The sequence below is a fragment of the Peromyscus californicus genome, unplaced genomic scaffold (assembly GCF_007827085.1).
Source record: "Peromyscus californicus insignis strain IS unplaced genomic scaffold, ASM782708v3 Scaffold_21__1_contigs__length_65335640, whole genome shotgun sequence".
Lineage (NCBI taxonomy): Eukaryota > Metazoa > Chordata > Mammalia > Rodentia > Cricetidae > Peromyscus > Peromyscus californicus.
The window spans coordinates 13742287-13757035 of NW_026294514.1; the positions used below are offsets into that span (position 1 = coordinate 13742287).

At 43.5% G+C, this 14749-nt stretch overlaps 1 protein-coding gene across 7 annotated transcripts in view; it reads right to left on the reverse strand.

Moving 5' to 3' along the window:
- Ica1l (islet cell autoantigen 1 like) overlaps positions 1-14749 on the reverse strand; it is a 67275-nt gene that overhangs the window by 36983 nt on the left and 15543 nt on the right. For all 7 annotated transcript variants that reach the window (XM_052749563.1, XM_052749562.1, XM_052749557.1 and 4 more), the window contains 2 exons: positions 12627-12794; positions 9917-9989 (listed from right to left, as the gene is read on the reverse strand). In XM_052749563.1, coding sequence (XP_052605523.1) covers positions 9917-9989; positions 12627-12788 — 235 coding nt within the window. In that variant the 5' untranslated portion in view covers positions 12789-12794. The remainder of the gene's footprint in view (positions 1-9916; positions 9990-12626; positions 12795-14749) is intronic.

Consider the following 14749-nt stretch of genomic DNA (forward strand, 5'->3'; position numbering starts at 1 on the left):
TGGTCATGGTGTCTCTTCACAGCAATAGAACTCTAAGACAGCATCCAATGCAAGCAGCACTGCATGAGTCTCCAAGTGTATTTGGAAAATATAACACCCACTTAAAAAGTAAAAGCAATCCCAGCACTCGAGGGGCAGAGGCAGGCAGATCTCTGAGTTCGAGGCCAGCCTGGGCTACAGAGTGAGTTCCAGGACAGCCAGGGCTACACAGAGAAACCCTGTCAAGAAAAAAAAAAAAAAGTAGAAACAAAACAAACCCTGCAAGGGCAGCAGCAGAGCCCCGCCCTCTTCCCTCTGCTCCTCCCTGGGTCCACAAGGTGACACCAGAGAGCATGAGGATGCAATGAGGGGGTGACTGCTCAACCTGTGACCATCTTCAATAAAACCGTGCACTGCATAATGATCCCCCTTGAGACCCGCCCAGCGTGCTGACATAAAGTCCCCTTGAAAAAAGAAAACCTCCCCTCCCCGTTTCCATTCCCACGAGGTGTGCGCCCCACCCTCGACCCCTTCCTCCCCGCTTTCTTCTGCCTCCGTCTTTCCTTGTCTTTCTCTTCATCTCTGTACTAATAAACTCATTTCCATGTGGATGCAGTGCCCGGGTCTGAGTGACTGTTTCCCCTCCCTCACAGGATACCCTGGCCCAGCCAGCCGGGGCACCTCCCGGTGGGTGCAATGTCCTAACACTGGTGCCACTCTGTGACTCGGCAGGCTCTTACTGCTTCCTCCTGCTTGCCGGCAGTCTGAGGAACTCTGGGACCCTGTACCGCCCACCATTTTTCCGACTGGAGGACCCCGGGACTCTTCACCCTGTTGGGAAGATTCCTCGTGCCCTCCTGCGCATTTCCCACAACTGAGGAGTCACCCCTCTCTCGAACCACGGTCTCCCGAAGTTCCGTTGCCCGCACTACTGCGTGTCTTTGGGTCTTTCAGCCCTCGGCCCCATCCCTATGCGGGGGCACCTGGAGGGCATGTGCCCACTCACTCCGTAACCCACGGCCTGTGGTATGACGGTCCACTGGCGAGCTCGCCATTATCATTGGTTCTCACTGACCCTCTGGGATGCTGGAGTCAATCCGCCCGACCTTTTACCTCACTGTGGAAAGTGAGCCCACCTACCCTCTGTCCCAGCTCCTCGCTCATTGCCTGCTCACCATGCTCCTCCAGTCTCTGCTACGCAATCCCATCACCACCTGTCACAGGTTCCTTCCTGTGGGACCTTGGCATGCAGCCCTGAGCCCTGCCCCACTGGCTGCAGAGCATAAGGGGTGATGGGCTAGCCTCAGAAACGTCTGGTCGCTTGACTGTATTCCTGCCGCTGTCAAGGCCTCCACAGGCACTGCCTGGGGTGAGCTGTGCGAAGCCAAGCCCCTCCCCGCTCCAGGAGCCCGCCTTCCTGTAGAGGGGCCCCCAAACAGCTTGACCACACAGCTGCCATGACAGGCTTAGAGGCCCAGACACAGCTTCTGTGACAGGCTTACGGGCAGGCAACACCCAGACCCAGGAAAAGCCATAAGCTGACCCTACCCAGGGAAGGCCTGCATCTAAGGGAAGTACCTGACACCCCAATCATTCCAACCATTAGATAAGGTGGCCAGAAGATGTCCCTGAGTCCCGCACACCTATTTCTGTTTTACAGCTACCCCTAGACAAAGGTCAGCCAATCAGGGTCCTGAACCCTGGAAATCCCTCACCCCAACCTCTGCTATGATAAAACTCTACCCCACCTGAGCTCAAGGCTCTCTGCTCTCACTGCTGCATCAGACAGACAGAGAGACCAAGCTCAGAGCTTGAAGAGAATAAAGGCTCTTTGCTTTTACATATGGGATTCAGTCTCCTTGGTGGACTTTGGCGGGGGGAGTACCCGAGATCTGGGCGTAACACTTCCCTCTCCTGCTGCTGCACTTCTGGGGCTCACGAGATGGCCACATGAACTTGTTTCTGACTGACTTTTAAATGCTTCAGTTTATCTGTTCTTTATCTGTTTGTCTAAAAAAAAAACCCCACATGATCATGGGGTCAGATGCCAATCACATGGTCAGACGCCATCTTTGCTAAGGCCAAAGGGGAACAGGTCATATGACCTCACCATCTTGACTAAAGGTAGCAGAAAGCCACTTCCTTTCAGAGCTCAAGCTTCCTGTCGGGGAGCCCAGCACTTGAGCCATCTACGCTGGTCAGAGGACTGGAGCCTCCGGCCATGGCCTTGGCATTCATTCCTCTGCGTCCACTCTCGGGTTCTGTGGGTGGGGCCCAGAGACCTGCCCTGGGCTCTCACTGGTGGGAGCTTTCAGTTCCCTGTGGGAGTGGCTTCTCCCGATGCTTGAGAGATTTTAAATCTTTTTAAAATGCCAGGTACTAGGTCTCTTGATAAATGATTCAGGATATAAGTACCAGTTACAAAGATATAAATAGATGATCTGAATGCTTCAGATCGGTTTTCCCCTCTATATTGTTATATTAAGATTTTAAAATTTCAGATTTTAACATTAATACTGATACTGTTTGGGTCACAAGCCCAGAATTTTAAATTTTCCTTGGTTACTCATTAACTGCTTTTCTATGATTTGGATTTCAGTACTGACTGGAAATACTAATTTATCTAAAGCTTTTATATCCTTTTATAAAATAAAAATTCATATAAACTTCACAGGATTGGACCCACTTCACAGAGGCCAACCGAGCTCCAGATAAACGAGTTTCCTCACCTGTCTATTTCTGAGGATGGTATTTCTCTCTCTTGGTCTCCCTTTCCCAATCACTAAGACCATTGGCCAAGAGTCTCCAAACAAATTCATAAATTTCAACTCTTGTCTCTACTCTGTGTCTGTTCCAGTGGGCTTCCATCTGGCTGACTGACACATCCAGGCACCGGCTACTGACTTCAACCCGTGAGACAAGGACCTGCTGAAAGCTGATGTGGACCAGTCCAGCCAAACGTAATTATTTCCTGTCTCTACAGCTAGGTCAGATGCCCATATACTTCTGATAAATACTCCATTACCTGGGTTCCTTCCTTACCTTTGACTAGCCAGGGTCCTGAACACCTGCACCCCATTTCAGCTTGAAGCAGTTATGGAGGCGAATGTATAGTCCTGTGTCCCCTATTCCAAGACAGGCTAGAAGGCGGGGTTAAAGGTAGAACCCCTGGCATAGGGGACCAAATGGCTACCTAATTCCCATTGATATTTATTAACTAAAATGGTTCTGCAATAGGGTAAGACACTTGACCTCGTTTATGCAGAACCAAAGAGGTATTATATGACCTTAAGAAATAATTATTTCTATGTAAGTTATTCACGATTATAGTCTGGCTGTACTCAAGGATCAGAACTACAGCTACAGGGCCTTAAAAATGGTGATAGATTCAGATATCACTGCCAACAGCTTAAAAAAAAATCCCTCCTTACTCAAGGTCTATTCAGGCATAAAAATGTAAGCCTCCTTGTCCTAGCCAATTTCATTAAGCTGAAACTAACTGAAACCTGAATATTCAGATTTTTTTATATATATATATATATATATATATATATATATATATATATATATGTGTGTGTGTGTGTGTTCTCAAAGTTAATTTAAATACATCTAACAGATTTTGTTCCCCCAGTCCTCAAACACTTTAGAGATCTGAGAATATGGCATTCAATATAAAAGCTTTTTATGATAGAGACATGTCAGCTCCTCACAGCATCCTGTGTCTTCTCCAAGAAGATAGATGGCCACAGAAGAACCTCCACCCAGAAGCTTATGGCAAGGCTGGCCACGCAGCGAGAAGCTGAGATCCTGTCCAGACTGTGAATAAGAGGAGCAACAGGGATCGATTTTCCTCTCTGCCAAGAAAGGTAAGATGACCTCCTCACATTTCTACTTCATAGAGAAAAAAATCTGTCAGATCTTCTGGGTCTATCAGCTGAACAAGTGCTGCCTTTGGGGCTTCAGTCCTCCAACCACAATGAAGAGACTTGGGATTGCTGCCTAGGTAGCTGGAAATCTGTCTCACTTCTAAAATTTATCCTTCTCAGATCTGACAATGTTTGATGACTAGGGTATCAGTTTAACTGCCCCAATCCCAAGACTACAAGCACCTTGATAGCTCATTAATAAGTTTCTTGTTAAAAAACAGACAGGTATGCCTCATTCACAAACTTCATGGTACAGGATAGGCTGGTTTCAGATATAACTCCAAAGTTTTAATATTGATAAATGCAGTTTTGATAAACTGATAGAGCACTGACTACAAAGAGTTCTTAAGAGTCCTTAGATTTCTATATTTTTGTTTTGTTTTGTTTTTTGCTATGATAGAAATCCATTCCAGCTGTCTTACAGATTCCTGGGTAAAGTTCTGCTACTGTATCAAGAAATCTGGTCTGATGAAAACTAATAATCTCCAGAGCCCATTTTTGACCCCACCCATTTTTCTGAGCATATTTTGCAGATTCACTGTTTCCACCTGACCTCCAGAGAAACAGCAGATGCCTTGGCTTCTGTACTCCTGATTTGGTATGCCATTTCTCCCCAGGGTCCTGGAACACCACTGCTGCAACCCACCTTCTCGGCTCCCTCAAGGAACAGACGTCTGAGATCTCCTGTGGCCATGCGTGACTCCCGGCTTCCCCCTCCCCACTTCGCCCCTTGTCAGCAGGAAGCAGTCTTGAGAATTCAGTGCCCTTGTTCCCCGACTTGCTATCCATAACTCACTTTTTATAATAATCAAAATGGAGGAGTGTTAGTATTCTGACCCTCCCCTTGGAAACCTGCCCCTTGAAGATTCACCCAGCATCCTGATGTAAAGTCCTCTTTAAAAAAGAAAACTGCCCCTCCCCTAGTCTGTCTCTCTCCATTCCCACAAGGTGTGCACTGCTGTGAATATCGCTCTGTATAAATAAAATGCTGATTGGCCAGTAGCCAGGCAGGAAGTATAGGTGGGACAAGCAGAGAAGAGAATTCTGGGAACAGGAAGGCTGAGTCAGGAGACACTGCCAACCACCACCATGAGTACCAACAGGTAAGATACTGGTAAGCCATGAGCCATGTGGCAAAGTATAGATTTATAGAAATGGGTTAATTTAAGATGTAAGAACTAGATAGCTAGAAGCCTGAGCCATTAGGCTAACAGTTTAAATAATATAAGAGTCTGTGTGTTTATTTTATAAGTGGGCTGTGGGACTGCCGGGGCTTGGCGGGAGCTGGAGAGAAACTCTTCAGCTACAGTGCACCCTTGACCTCTCTCCTCCCTGCTCACTCTCTTTCTGCCTCCCTCTTTTCCTATCTTTCTCTTCATCTTTCTATTATAACAAACGTATTTCCATGTGGATGCAGTACCTGGGGTATGAGTGACTGTCCATGCACCACTGCCTGCCGCTGCATCTGCTGGGCATGCTTTCCCTCACGCGTGGGATACCCTAGCCCGGCCAGCCAGGGCACTTCCCACGTGCAGTATCATATATAACAGGGTGGCTCTGGGGATGAAGCCCTGGTAAAGCGCTGCTGACTGTTATCACAGTCACAAACTCAAACTTTAAATTCCCTTTGGCTGTCTTCTAAATATTGACTTACAAGTGCTTCCATTGTTCTGAAAACACCTCTGTCCAATATATACATCCAGCCCTCAGGACAGAGGAAAGAGTGTTCATGCTTCTAACCCAGAATCACTTTTTGGGGTTCCCCAACTTTTACTATGACTCAAAGGCTTTTCCTACAGTGTGGATTCCAGTACAGGTTATAAACAGTGGAAATGCTAATATGTCTAAAACTTTTACCTCTTTTTATAAACTTAAAAAATCCTTGTAAGCTTCAGGGAGCCATGAGACTTGGATCCACCTCTCAGGTTAAATGGACTCCAGGTAAGTACTCCCGTCAATCAACAGCCTACATTTTCCCCCTACCGCCCACCCCTCAGGATGAGATCCCCTTCCCCTTGTCCTGGGACTCCTCCCTTCCCCCAACTACTGGGACCACAGGTCTGGAAGTTTCAAGTGCACCCAATATACCAATTTTCCCTGACTCCCCAGCTTTACCTTCTGGACCTAGTCTCTATCTGTCCCAGCAGATTTCCTGTCAACTGAAGACTGCAAACTACTCCAAAATGGCCTGCAATGGGTCAGCCTTGGCTGTTCCTGCAGAACCTGCATCACAGACTGCTCCAAAGCAGCCTGCATTCCACTAGCTCCAGGTGGTCCCACAGAACCTGAGCAGCAAGCAGAAAACAGACAGACAGACAGACAGATGTCCCCAGCCTGCACTCCCCTCTCCCTTCCTGTCCGCTGACCACCATTCCAGTCTTCCTGGACCTGACAGTGACACCCCATTTCAGCTTAGTAGTGGTTACAGAAGAGATTGTGTTGTCCCATCATCAACAAAAGGCTGGAATGGTAGGTCTCAAAGAAACCCAGGACAAATGGCTAAGTGAGGTGCCTATTAACACGTCAAGGCAGACACTGGCCAACTGTCCCAGCATCCCTCGGTATCTGTGGCTTCTCCCAGCACTTCTCACACCACCCCCACCCTAAACCTCTCCAGCCAGGGTCTGAGCTCCAATTCCTTCCCCGAGCTTCTTTTCCTATGTAACTCAGCCATTTTGGCTACATGTTCCCTCGGTCCTTCTCTTGGCTATGCACCTGGACCTCTCTCTTCTTCATCTGCCCTCTCCTCTTGCCCTTTTTACCCCCCACCCCCATGGCCTGGTTCAGTCTGCTGACCCGTTCAGCCTGGACTCTCCCAGCTGTCTCTGGCTGTGCTCTCCCTCATATTTACATTGCAAATCTTCTCAACCATACCTAGGAGTGGTCATGTCATCATTTTCATTCAGGAATAATGTTAATTTAACAGTCTAATTGCTTGAGAGTCTGAATTTTTTATGGCTCATAGCTTTAATATTAGGGGAAATCTTCACTTTTGGTTGAACATGGAACAGTTCGTTATCAGGTATAAAGTGAGCATAAGTCATTGCTGAGTCTTTCCTTTACTGATGCTGAAAGGGCAGGTGATTTCAACCTGTGCTGCTTTTGTGGTGGGATCAGCCTGCCTACATCGACAGATACTCTGCTCTGACAGGCTCACGCCAAGGCAAGTTAGTCCATAAAAATGTATCCATAAAGATGTTCAGTGATACAGCAAATGCTGAGCTCATACAGCTCGACATTCAGTCTCCATTATACGAAGTTCCTAGAACTGCACTAACCTTCTGTATTTGACTGATAGTATGATCAGCAGAAGACCTGTTAGTATAAGAGTCTTCAAGACACCACGTGTTTATGTATTATCTCAAAGAGAAAGTACACAGTGAAATCTGCACATGTGATCTCTTCCTTATTCTGAAATGCCATGAGGATGCTGAAGGATCTAGTGATTTCATAGCAAAACTGAAGACATACAAACTTACCAATGTTTCCTGACATTTCCACTTCAATGGACTAGAATGGTCCAATCATCATGGCAGCCTTTTACAGCTTGGTATTTTTGACCCTAAGTAATCTGGCCCTGAGTTTCCTTTTCTTTACCCTTCTCAGTCTTAGTTACAAACTCTTCCATGCATTCAGGCTATTTTCTTTCTGTAATCTCATTTCCCTGGCCTCTAAATCTCTTTTTCTTTTTTTCTTTTTTTCGTTTTTCGAGACAGGGTTTCTCTGTGTAGCTTTGTGCCTTTCCTGGGACTCGCTTGGTAGCCCAGGCTGGCCTCGAACTCACAGAGATCCACCTGGCTCTGCCTCCAGAGTGCTGGGATTAAAGGCGTGCGCCACCACCGCCCGGCCAATCTCTTTGTTCCTCATATATCCAACCTCCACAGACTACCTGACCATTAACACATTCCCTTTGTCAAATACTATACTCCCAGTTATTTCCAACTGCAGTTATAACTCTGTTGTGTCTCTAAACTGACTCCATTGCATGCTTATTGTATCAGCTTTCATTTTGCTACAAAAAGTTCAACTATTTTCTTGGGAAAGGCACATACATAGTATATATGACACATTCACACACACACAAAATATCTTCCTTAATTATGCCATATTGGAATTCTTCGTTAATGTGAGCTTTGATTTTAACTGGTGACCTTGACTTACACAGCTTTGGAAGACATTATTTTTTTGTTTGTTTTTGAGGCAGGGTTTTACTGTAACCCAGACTGACCTGGCATTAACTGGCCCACAGGGGAGAGCCACCACACAGACAGGAAAGCAATTTATTAATGAGAAAATATTTATACAATACTGACTACATGCTAGACCCTGTGTTTAAGGTTTGGGGACATACAAGTAAACAACCACAATTCTTGCATTATCAGGTCCAGCACAATGGCTCAGTGGGTCATGGCGCTCACCACCAAGCCTGATGACCCGAGTTTAATCCCCAGAACCCACATGATGGAAAGAAAGAATTGGCTCCTGCAAGTTGTCCTCTGACCCCATGCCCTGACATGTGCATACCCTGACCTCAAGTAGCTAGTAATTAGGTAACTAGTAAGTAATAAAAAATTTAAAAGAAGAGCATATTCTAGGTGTAAAAAGAAACACTAGATAAAATACATAGCATGCTGAATATAGTAAGAGCACAGGAGAAGTATAAAGGAAAGGGAGTTGCTGTGGATATCGATAGCTCTGTATGCTGTGAATGTGTTGCTCTGATTGACTGATAAATAAAACACTGATTGGCCAGTAGCCAGGAAGGAAGTATATTATAGGCGGGACAAGAGAGAGGAGAATTCAGGGAACAGGAAGGCTGAGTGAGGAGATGTTAGCCTGCCATCCAGGGAGCAGCATGTAACAGGCACACAGGTAAAGCCACGGAACATGTGGCAATGTATAGATTAACAGAAAAGGGCTGAGTTTAAGGGTAAGAGCTAGTCAGTGGTAGGCCTGAGCTAATGGCCGAACAGTTTTAAATAATATTAGCCTGTGTGTGTTTATTTGGGTCTGAGTGGCTGCAGAACCAGCAGGTGAGAAATTTGTCCTGACCACTGGCAGGCTGGGACACAGGAAAACTCTAGCAACAGGGACTGAACTTGGATATGGGAGTCAAAGGAAAGTCTCATCAAAAAGACGGCCTTTGACTAAAAATCCAAGGAAAATTAAGGAGCATAAGATGCAGATGTGCTTGTCGGGAAAGAGATCAACACAATTCAATGAAAGGATATGAGATCAGAGAGGCAGCCACATCCAGTACACCACGATAACTGAAGCAGAGAAAGAAACGCAAAGACTACGTTCCAATGAAGTGGTCAGGGACAGAGAAGAGCCCACCCAAGGCAGACTGCTGAGGAAGGAAGCTGAAGAGGAAAGTGGGATGTGCACACGGAAGCAGACAGAGCGGGTGAACGGAGGGGGAGAAGTCAGCTGTGGGGATGAGAGCTGGTCAATGGGTTTTCCTTCTGGTGACCGTGACAAGAGATGCTTGGAGGAGAGGAAACGATCTACTGAGCACAAGTGAAGCAGAAGGAAGGAGCCTGATGTGGTGGACAGGCCTGGGATCCTAGCATTCAGGGAGGTGGAGGCAGGAGGATGCCAGGAGAGCCTGGGCTGCAGAATGAAACTGTCTCAAAAAAAAGAAAGAAAAAAAAAAAGGAATAAAGTCCCTCCCTAGCATACAAACAACCTTATCAAATGTTTCTTCGAGAGAAGAAAGGAGTGAGGTACTGACTGTGAGATCTGCAGGAGTCAGAAGAGGTTTTGAGTGATGGACACACACTTAGGACTCACCCAGAGAGTACACCCAAGAGTAGGAAGTGAGTCTGGGTCAAAGGAAAAGATGGACACTGGGCATTTTGAGACCAGGTCACTTAAATATTCCTATTTCACAATAAAAACTCATGAAATAGTTTGATAAACAACTACTTTCCCATTAAATGACTCACTTTCAAAACTGCATACCAGTATTTATTTTAAAGGGGAATTATGGGATAGCTATGATGTCATACCATTGAGTCTTAGCTGATACTTCTCAACTATCTTCAGAAGTTCATTGCATGTCTCCTGGATGGAGTGAAAAACCTGGAAAAAATAAATTAAAGAACAATAAACAAATGCAACTTTCAGCACTTCAAAACCAGAACATTCGCATGAAGTATATATTGGGTATATTTCATAAATCATGTCCATTTTACTGGGCTGTGATATACGTCTCTTAAACATAGTAACTGTCTATTTAAAAATATTATGTCTTTTTTTTAACTGGGATGTACTTCAGGCTTAGTTTTAGTACTGATATAGAAAGAACATTTAAAATTTCCCTGTGAATACTGGAGAAAAAGGGATAGATGTGTGGAATTCATCTTCAGAATTTGTTTCCACTTCAGCTCCCAATTCTAAACACTAGGAAGTTACATCCAATATAAAGCACATTAAATAATGCCACAACACAGGAAAAGAGAGTACTTTAGAAACAGCTAATGCTCAATATGGCTTTTTCTAATAGTAGTCAAAGCAAAACAGCCCAATAAGTTTACGATAAAAAATAATGTATTGGGTTGGGTGGTGGTGGCACACACCTTTAGTCCCAGCACTCGGGAGGCAGAAGCAGGTGGATCTCTGTGAGTTCAAGGCCAGCCTGAGCTACAAAGGGAGTTTCAGGACAGGCACCAAAACTACACAGAATAGCCGGGCGGTGGTGGCGCACGCCTTTAATCCCAGCACTCGGGAGGCAGAGGAAGGCAGATCTCTGCGAGTTCGAGGCCAGCCTGGGCTACAGAGTGAGTTCCAGGAAAGGCGCAAAGCTACACAGAGAAACCCTGTCTCGAAAAACCTAAAAACAAAACAAGACAAAACAAAAACAAAAAAAACAACTACACAGAATAACCCTGTCTCAAAAATAAAAATAAATAAATAAATAAAATAAAATATAATAAACGGCAACAACAACAAAACAGACTGGTGGGGCAGCCTGTAATGCCAGTGAGGGAGATGGAGTCAGGGAGACTGTGACACTGTGGTCACACACAGTCACCACATGTAAAACAGTACATGCAAGCTTATAATAATTTCATCTTACGTTTTTGTTTGAGACAGAATGACCACAACGTAGTATTAAATTCAAAAAGTGGCAAGAATTCTGAGAATGTTCACCAGAAAGAAAGGACAAGTGTTTGAGATGTGTTTAACCTATTTTCAACATTACATATCAGACTAGGTATTGATGTTTTCATGGTACCCAACTTTGAAAAGAGATTCTTCATCCTTATGTGTTTTGCCTGAAGGTATGTCTCTAACCACATGCATGCCTGATGCTCCTGCAGGCCAGAAGAAAGTGTCTGATCCCCTGAGACCGGAGTTACAGACAGTTGTGAGCTGCCATGTGGGCACTGGGAATCAAACCTGGGTCCTCTGGAAGAGTAGTCAGTACTCTTAACTGATGAGCCATCTCTCCAGCCCCCTTTTCCATTAATATGTACAATTCTTGTGTTTTTATGTATCAGTTAAAAACAAGTTAACATTAAAAAGAATATTTATGACCTCAAATATAAGCTGCTTTTGAAAGAGAGGCTTGGAGGTCTATCGCTTAGTGGTTGAACAGCTGCCTAGCATGCAGGAAGGCATGGTTCTATCCAGAACTGCCGTAAGGAAAAAGAAAAGAATGATTGAAAATAAATAAAGTTACAAAAACTTGCTTTGGGGTTATTTTTGTTCGAAATTTCCCTTCTTTGCTACTATGGTTAATCAGCAACAGAAAATTGAGAAACGATCCAGTGGACTGATTTCACAGTTAAGCACACAAGATGGAAGTGGATACCTGATAAAACCCTTCACACATAAATTTAAACTTTCCCGTGTGGATTTCAGAGTGATCTCCTTTTACAAAGTCTTATGCTGAAGAAATTCTATGATACTGTTCAAAGAACCCTGACATTTCTAGACTTAATAATCACCACCCTCTGATTATTAAGTTCTCAACACCACCAGGGAGCTTTACTGCTGGTGCTTAATTAAACCTGGGATGTTTATAATGAGCACTAAAAACCTGGTGGAGGAATATAATAATTTTTCCAGGTAACTTTAGATCTGCTTGAATTGGATTTGGTATCTGGTTATGGCCATTTAAAACTCAATTTTCAGGGGCTGGAGAGATGGCTCAGCAGTTATAAACATACATTGGCTGCTCTTCCATGGGACCTGGGTTCAATTCCCAGCACCATTTGCAACTCTGGTTCCAGGGGATCTGATGCCCTCTTCTGGCCTTCTCAGGCATGGCACACATGTGGTGCGAAGACATACATGAAGACAAAACACTCATACATATAAAATAATAAAAAATAAAAATCAATTTTCAATGCGTGATTGATGGGGAGGACCCAGTCCATTGTGGGCTGGTGGTCCTAATCCTTCAAGAAAGCAGACTGGGCAAGCCATGGGGAGCAAGCCAGTAGGCAGCATGCCTCGGCATCAGCTCTGCCTGAGGATCCCACCTTGTTTGGGTTCCTGTCCTGACTTTTAATGATGGACTACAGATGTGGAAGAGGATATGGAAGTGTAAGTCAAATAAACCCTTTCCTCCCCAACTTGCTTTTGGTCCTGGTGTTTCATCGCAGCGACAGCAACCCTAACTAGAACGCTCCTTGAACTCCTTGGTGTTTAAGTCCCCCAGGAGTCTCAAATGACTACCAGTTCCACACAATACAGAGTCTTCATATTTACCTCCAGCTTAGCGTCCAGCTCTGCATCAGATGCCACCACGTGCTCATCCTCTTTTCTCCCTGCTGCTTTCATGAAGACCTGCTTAGTTTTCCAGTACTTCTTCTGCATCCTGCTCACTACTGACTGGGTATCTTCTGGCCTGAGCTGCCCAGAGGAATCCATGGATAACTAAAACACATGAAAGTTAAGCTTCTTTTAAAAACTTACAATGGATTAAAAATTACATTAAAAACTTATGAATAATAAATATCTAGCTAACTTGTCAGTATTTAATTGACAAACCAAAAATGATATTAAAGGTAAACATGATAATGCTTGCTTTATATGATCTAGGTTTTTTTATAATTACAACTAGAGAAATAAATAAGATTATTACTTATACTTTGGTTATGAAGCAAAAGTGTTAAAATTATTATTCTATAGTTATGGCTGGAAATAATCCTATTTGATCAATATCTACTAGTAAACATGTCTTAGTTTATTAATCTAATTTTTTATTTTGCAATATACTAAAAAATGAAATTTATACACATATATTTACATTTTATTACACTTCTTTACAAAAATGTTTACAAAAATCTGTTGTTAGATGAATATAATTTAATAAACATTTTCAGATATAAAGATATATAGATATAAAGATTCAGATACATGCATTACTTTAAATAGTAAAGAAATACTTTAATACCCACAAAACAACAGAAATGAAAACCTTGGCTATAGAGGAGCCATGTTATGAAAGAAAGGGACAGACACTGTAAGTCATCATCATAAACTTGATGTGTAAGTGACTGCTTTAACAGAGTTGACATAGTTACACATAAGGAAATGAAATGTGAAAAGCATTTTGTAAAGCTGTTTAAAAAAGAGACATAATAATTGTTTGATACTAAAGCCCAAATTACTACTGTGAACAGAGACGTAGGTGACTCATTCACCGGATTCTCCTTGTTGGCAAAGAAACAGATTCATTTCCCTTTTATTTTGAAACACTTACTAATTAAGTTAAAAGTAGGCTAATTTCTAAATTCCCAGAGCCAACAAGAGCAAGAAAACCTACCAAGACACAAAAGCCAGAGAGCAGAGACACAGTCAGCTTGACAAATAGCAACACCAATATGCTAGGGTATGACTGCATTATTTAAATTCATATACAAACTTCCTTTTAAGCACTAAAAATCCAAAGCCATAAAAAAGGCTGGAACTCAGGGTTAGAGTGTTTGCCCGGCACATATAAGGCCCTGGGTTTAATCCCCACTAATCCAAAAGTCAAACCCAGTTAAAAATAAAGTCCTGAAAAAACTAAAAACCATAATCCAACCACCCACATACGATGCAACATTCACCTGAAACAAAATAACACAAAATAAATAAAAATAAGGAGATGTCATAAGCAGATCTTACGAATGTATACCAAGGTGGTACATATAAAAAATCCACAGAAAATATCAAAACAAGGCAGAGATTCCAGTTACAAACTTCAAGTAGCCAGGCGGTGGTGGCGAACGCCTTTAACCCCAGCACTCGGGAGGCAGAGGCAGGCGGATCTCTGTGAGTTTGAGGCCAGCCTGGTCTACACAGCGAGATCCAGGACAGGCACCAAAACTACACAGAGAAACCCTGTCTCGAAAAAACCCCAAATAAATTAAATAAATAAATAAATAAGAAGAAAGAAAGAAAGAAAAGAAAACCTATCTTGAAAAACACAATGAAACAAAAATACAGATTAGAGGTGAGTTTTCAATAAAATAGCAAATTTAAGTAAAATAAAAAGCTATACTTAGGATACTTGAAAGAAACAACCATGTTGACACAGGAATACCTAAGTCCCAGGCTATCCTGGCCTACACAGTGAGACACTCTCTTAAAGTAAGAAAAAAGCAAAGATACAAACAAAAGGGAAGACATTTTGAGATATAGAACTCAGAGGATGAATGGTTAAGGTACTTTTAGAAACACAAACATCTGGCTAGGCTACAGCTCCGTGGCAGCACTTGCCCATCGTTCCTGTGAGTTCATTTGCCAACACTCAAAACAGAGGAATAAAAGGTGTTGGGACACACGACGGCATTGTCACTTCTGAATGGTGCTCACAAGACTGTAACTTTGTCATCAGAAGAGTA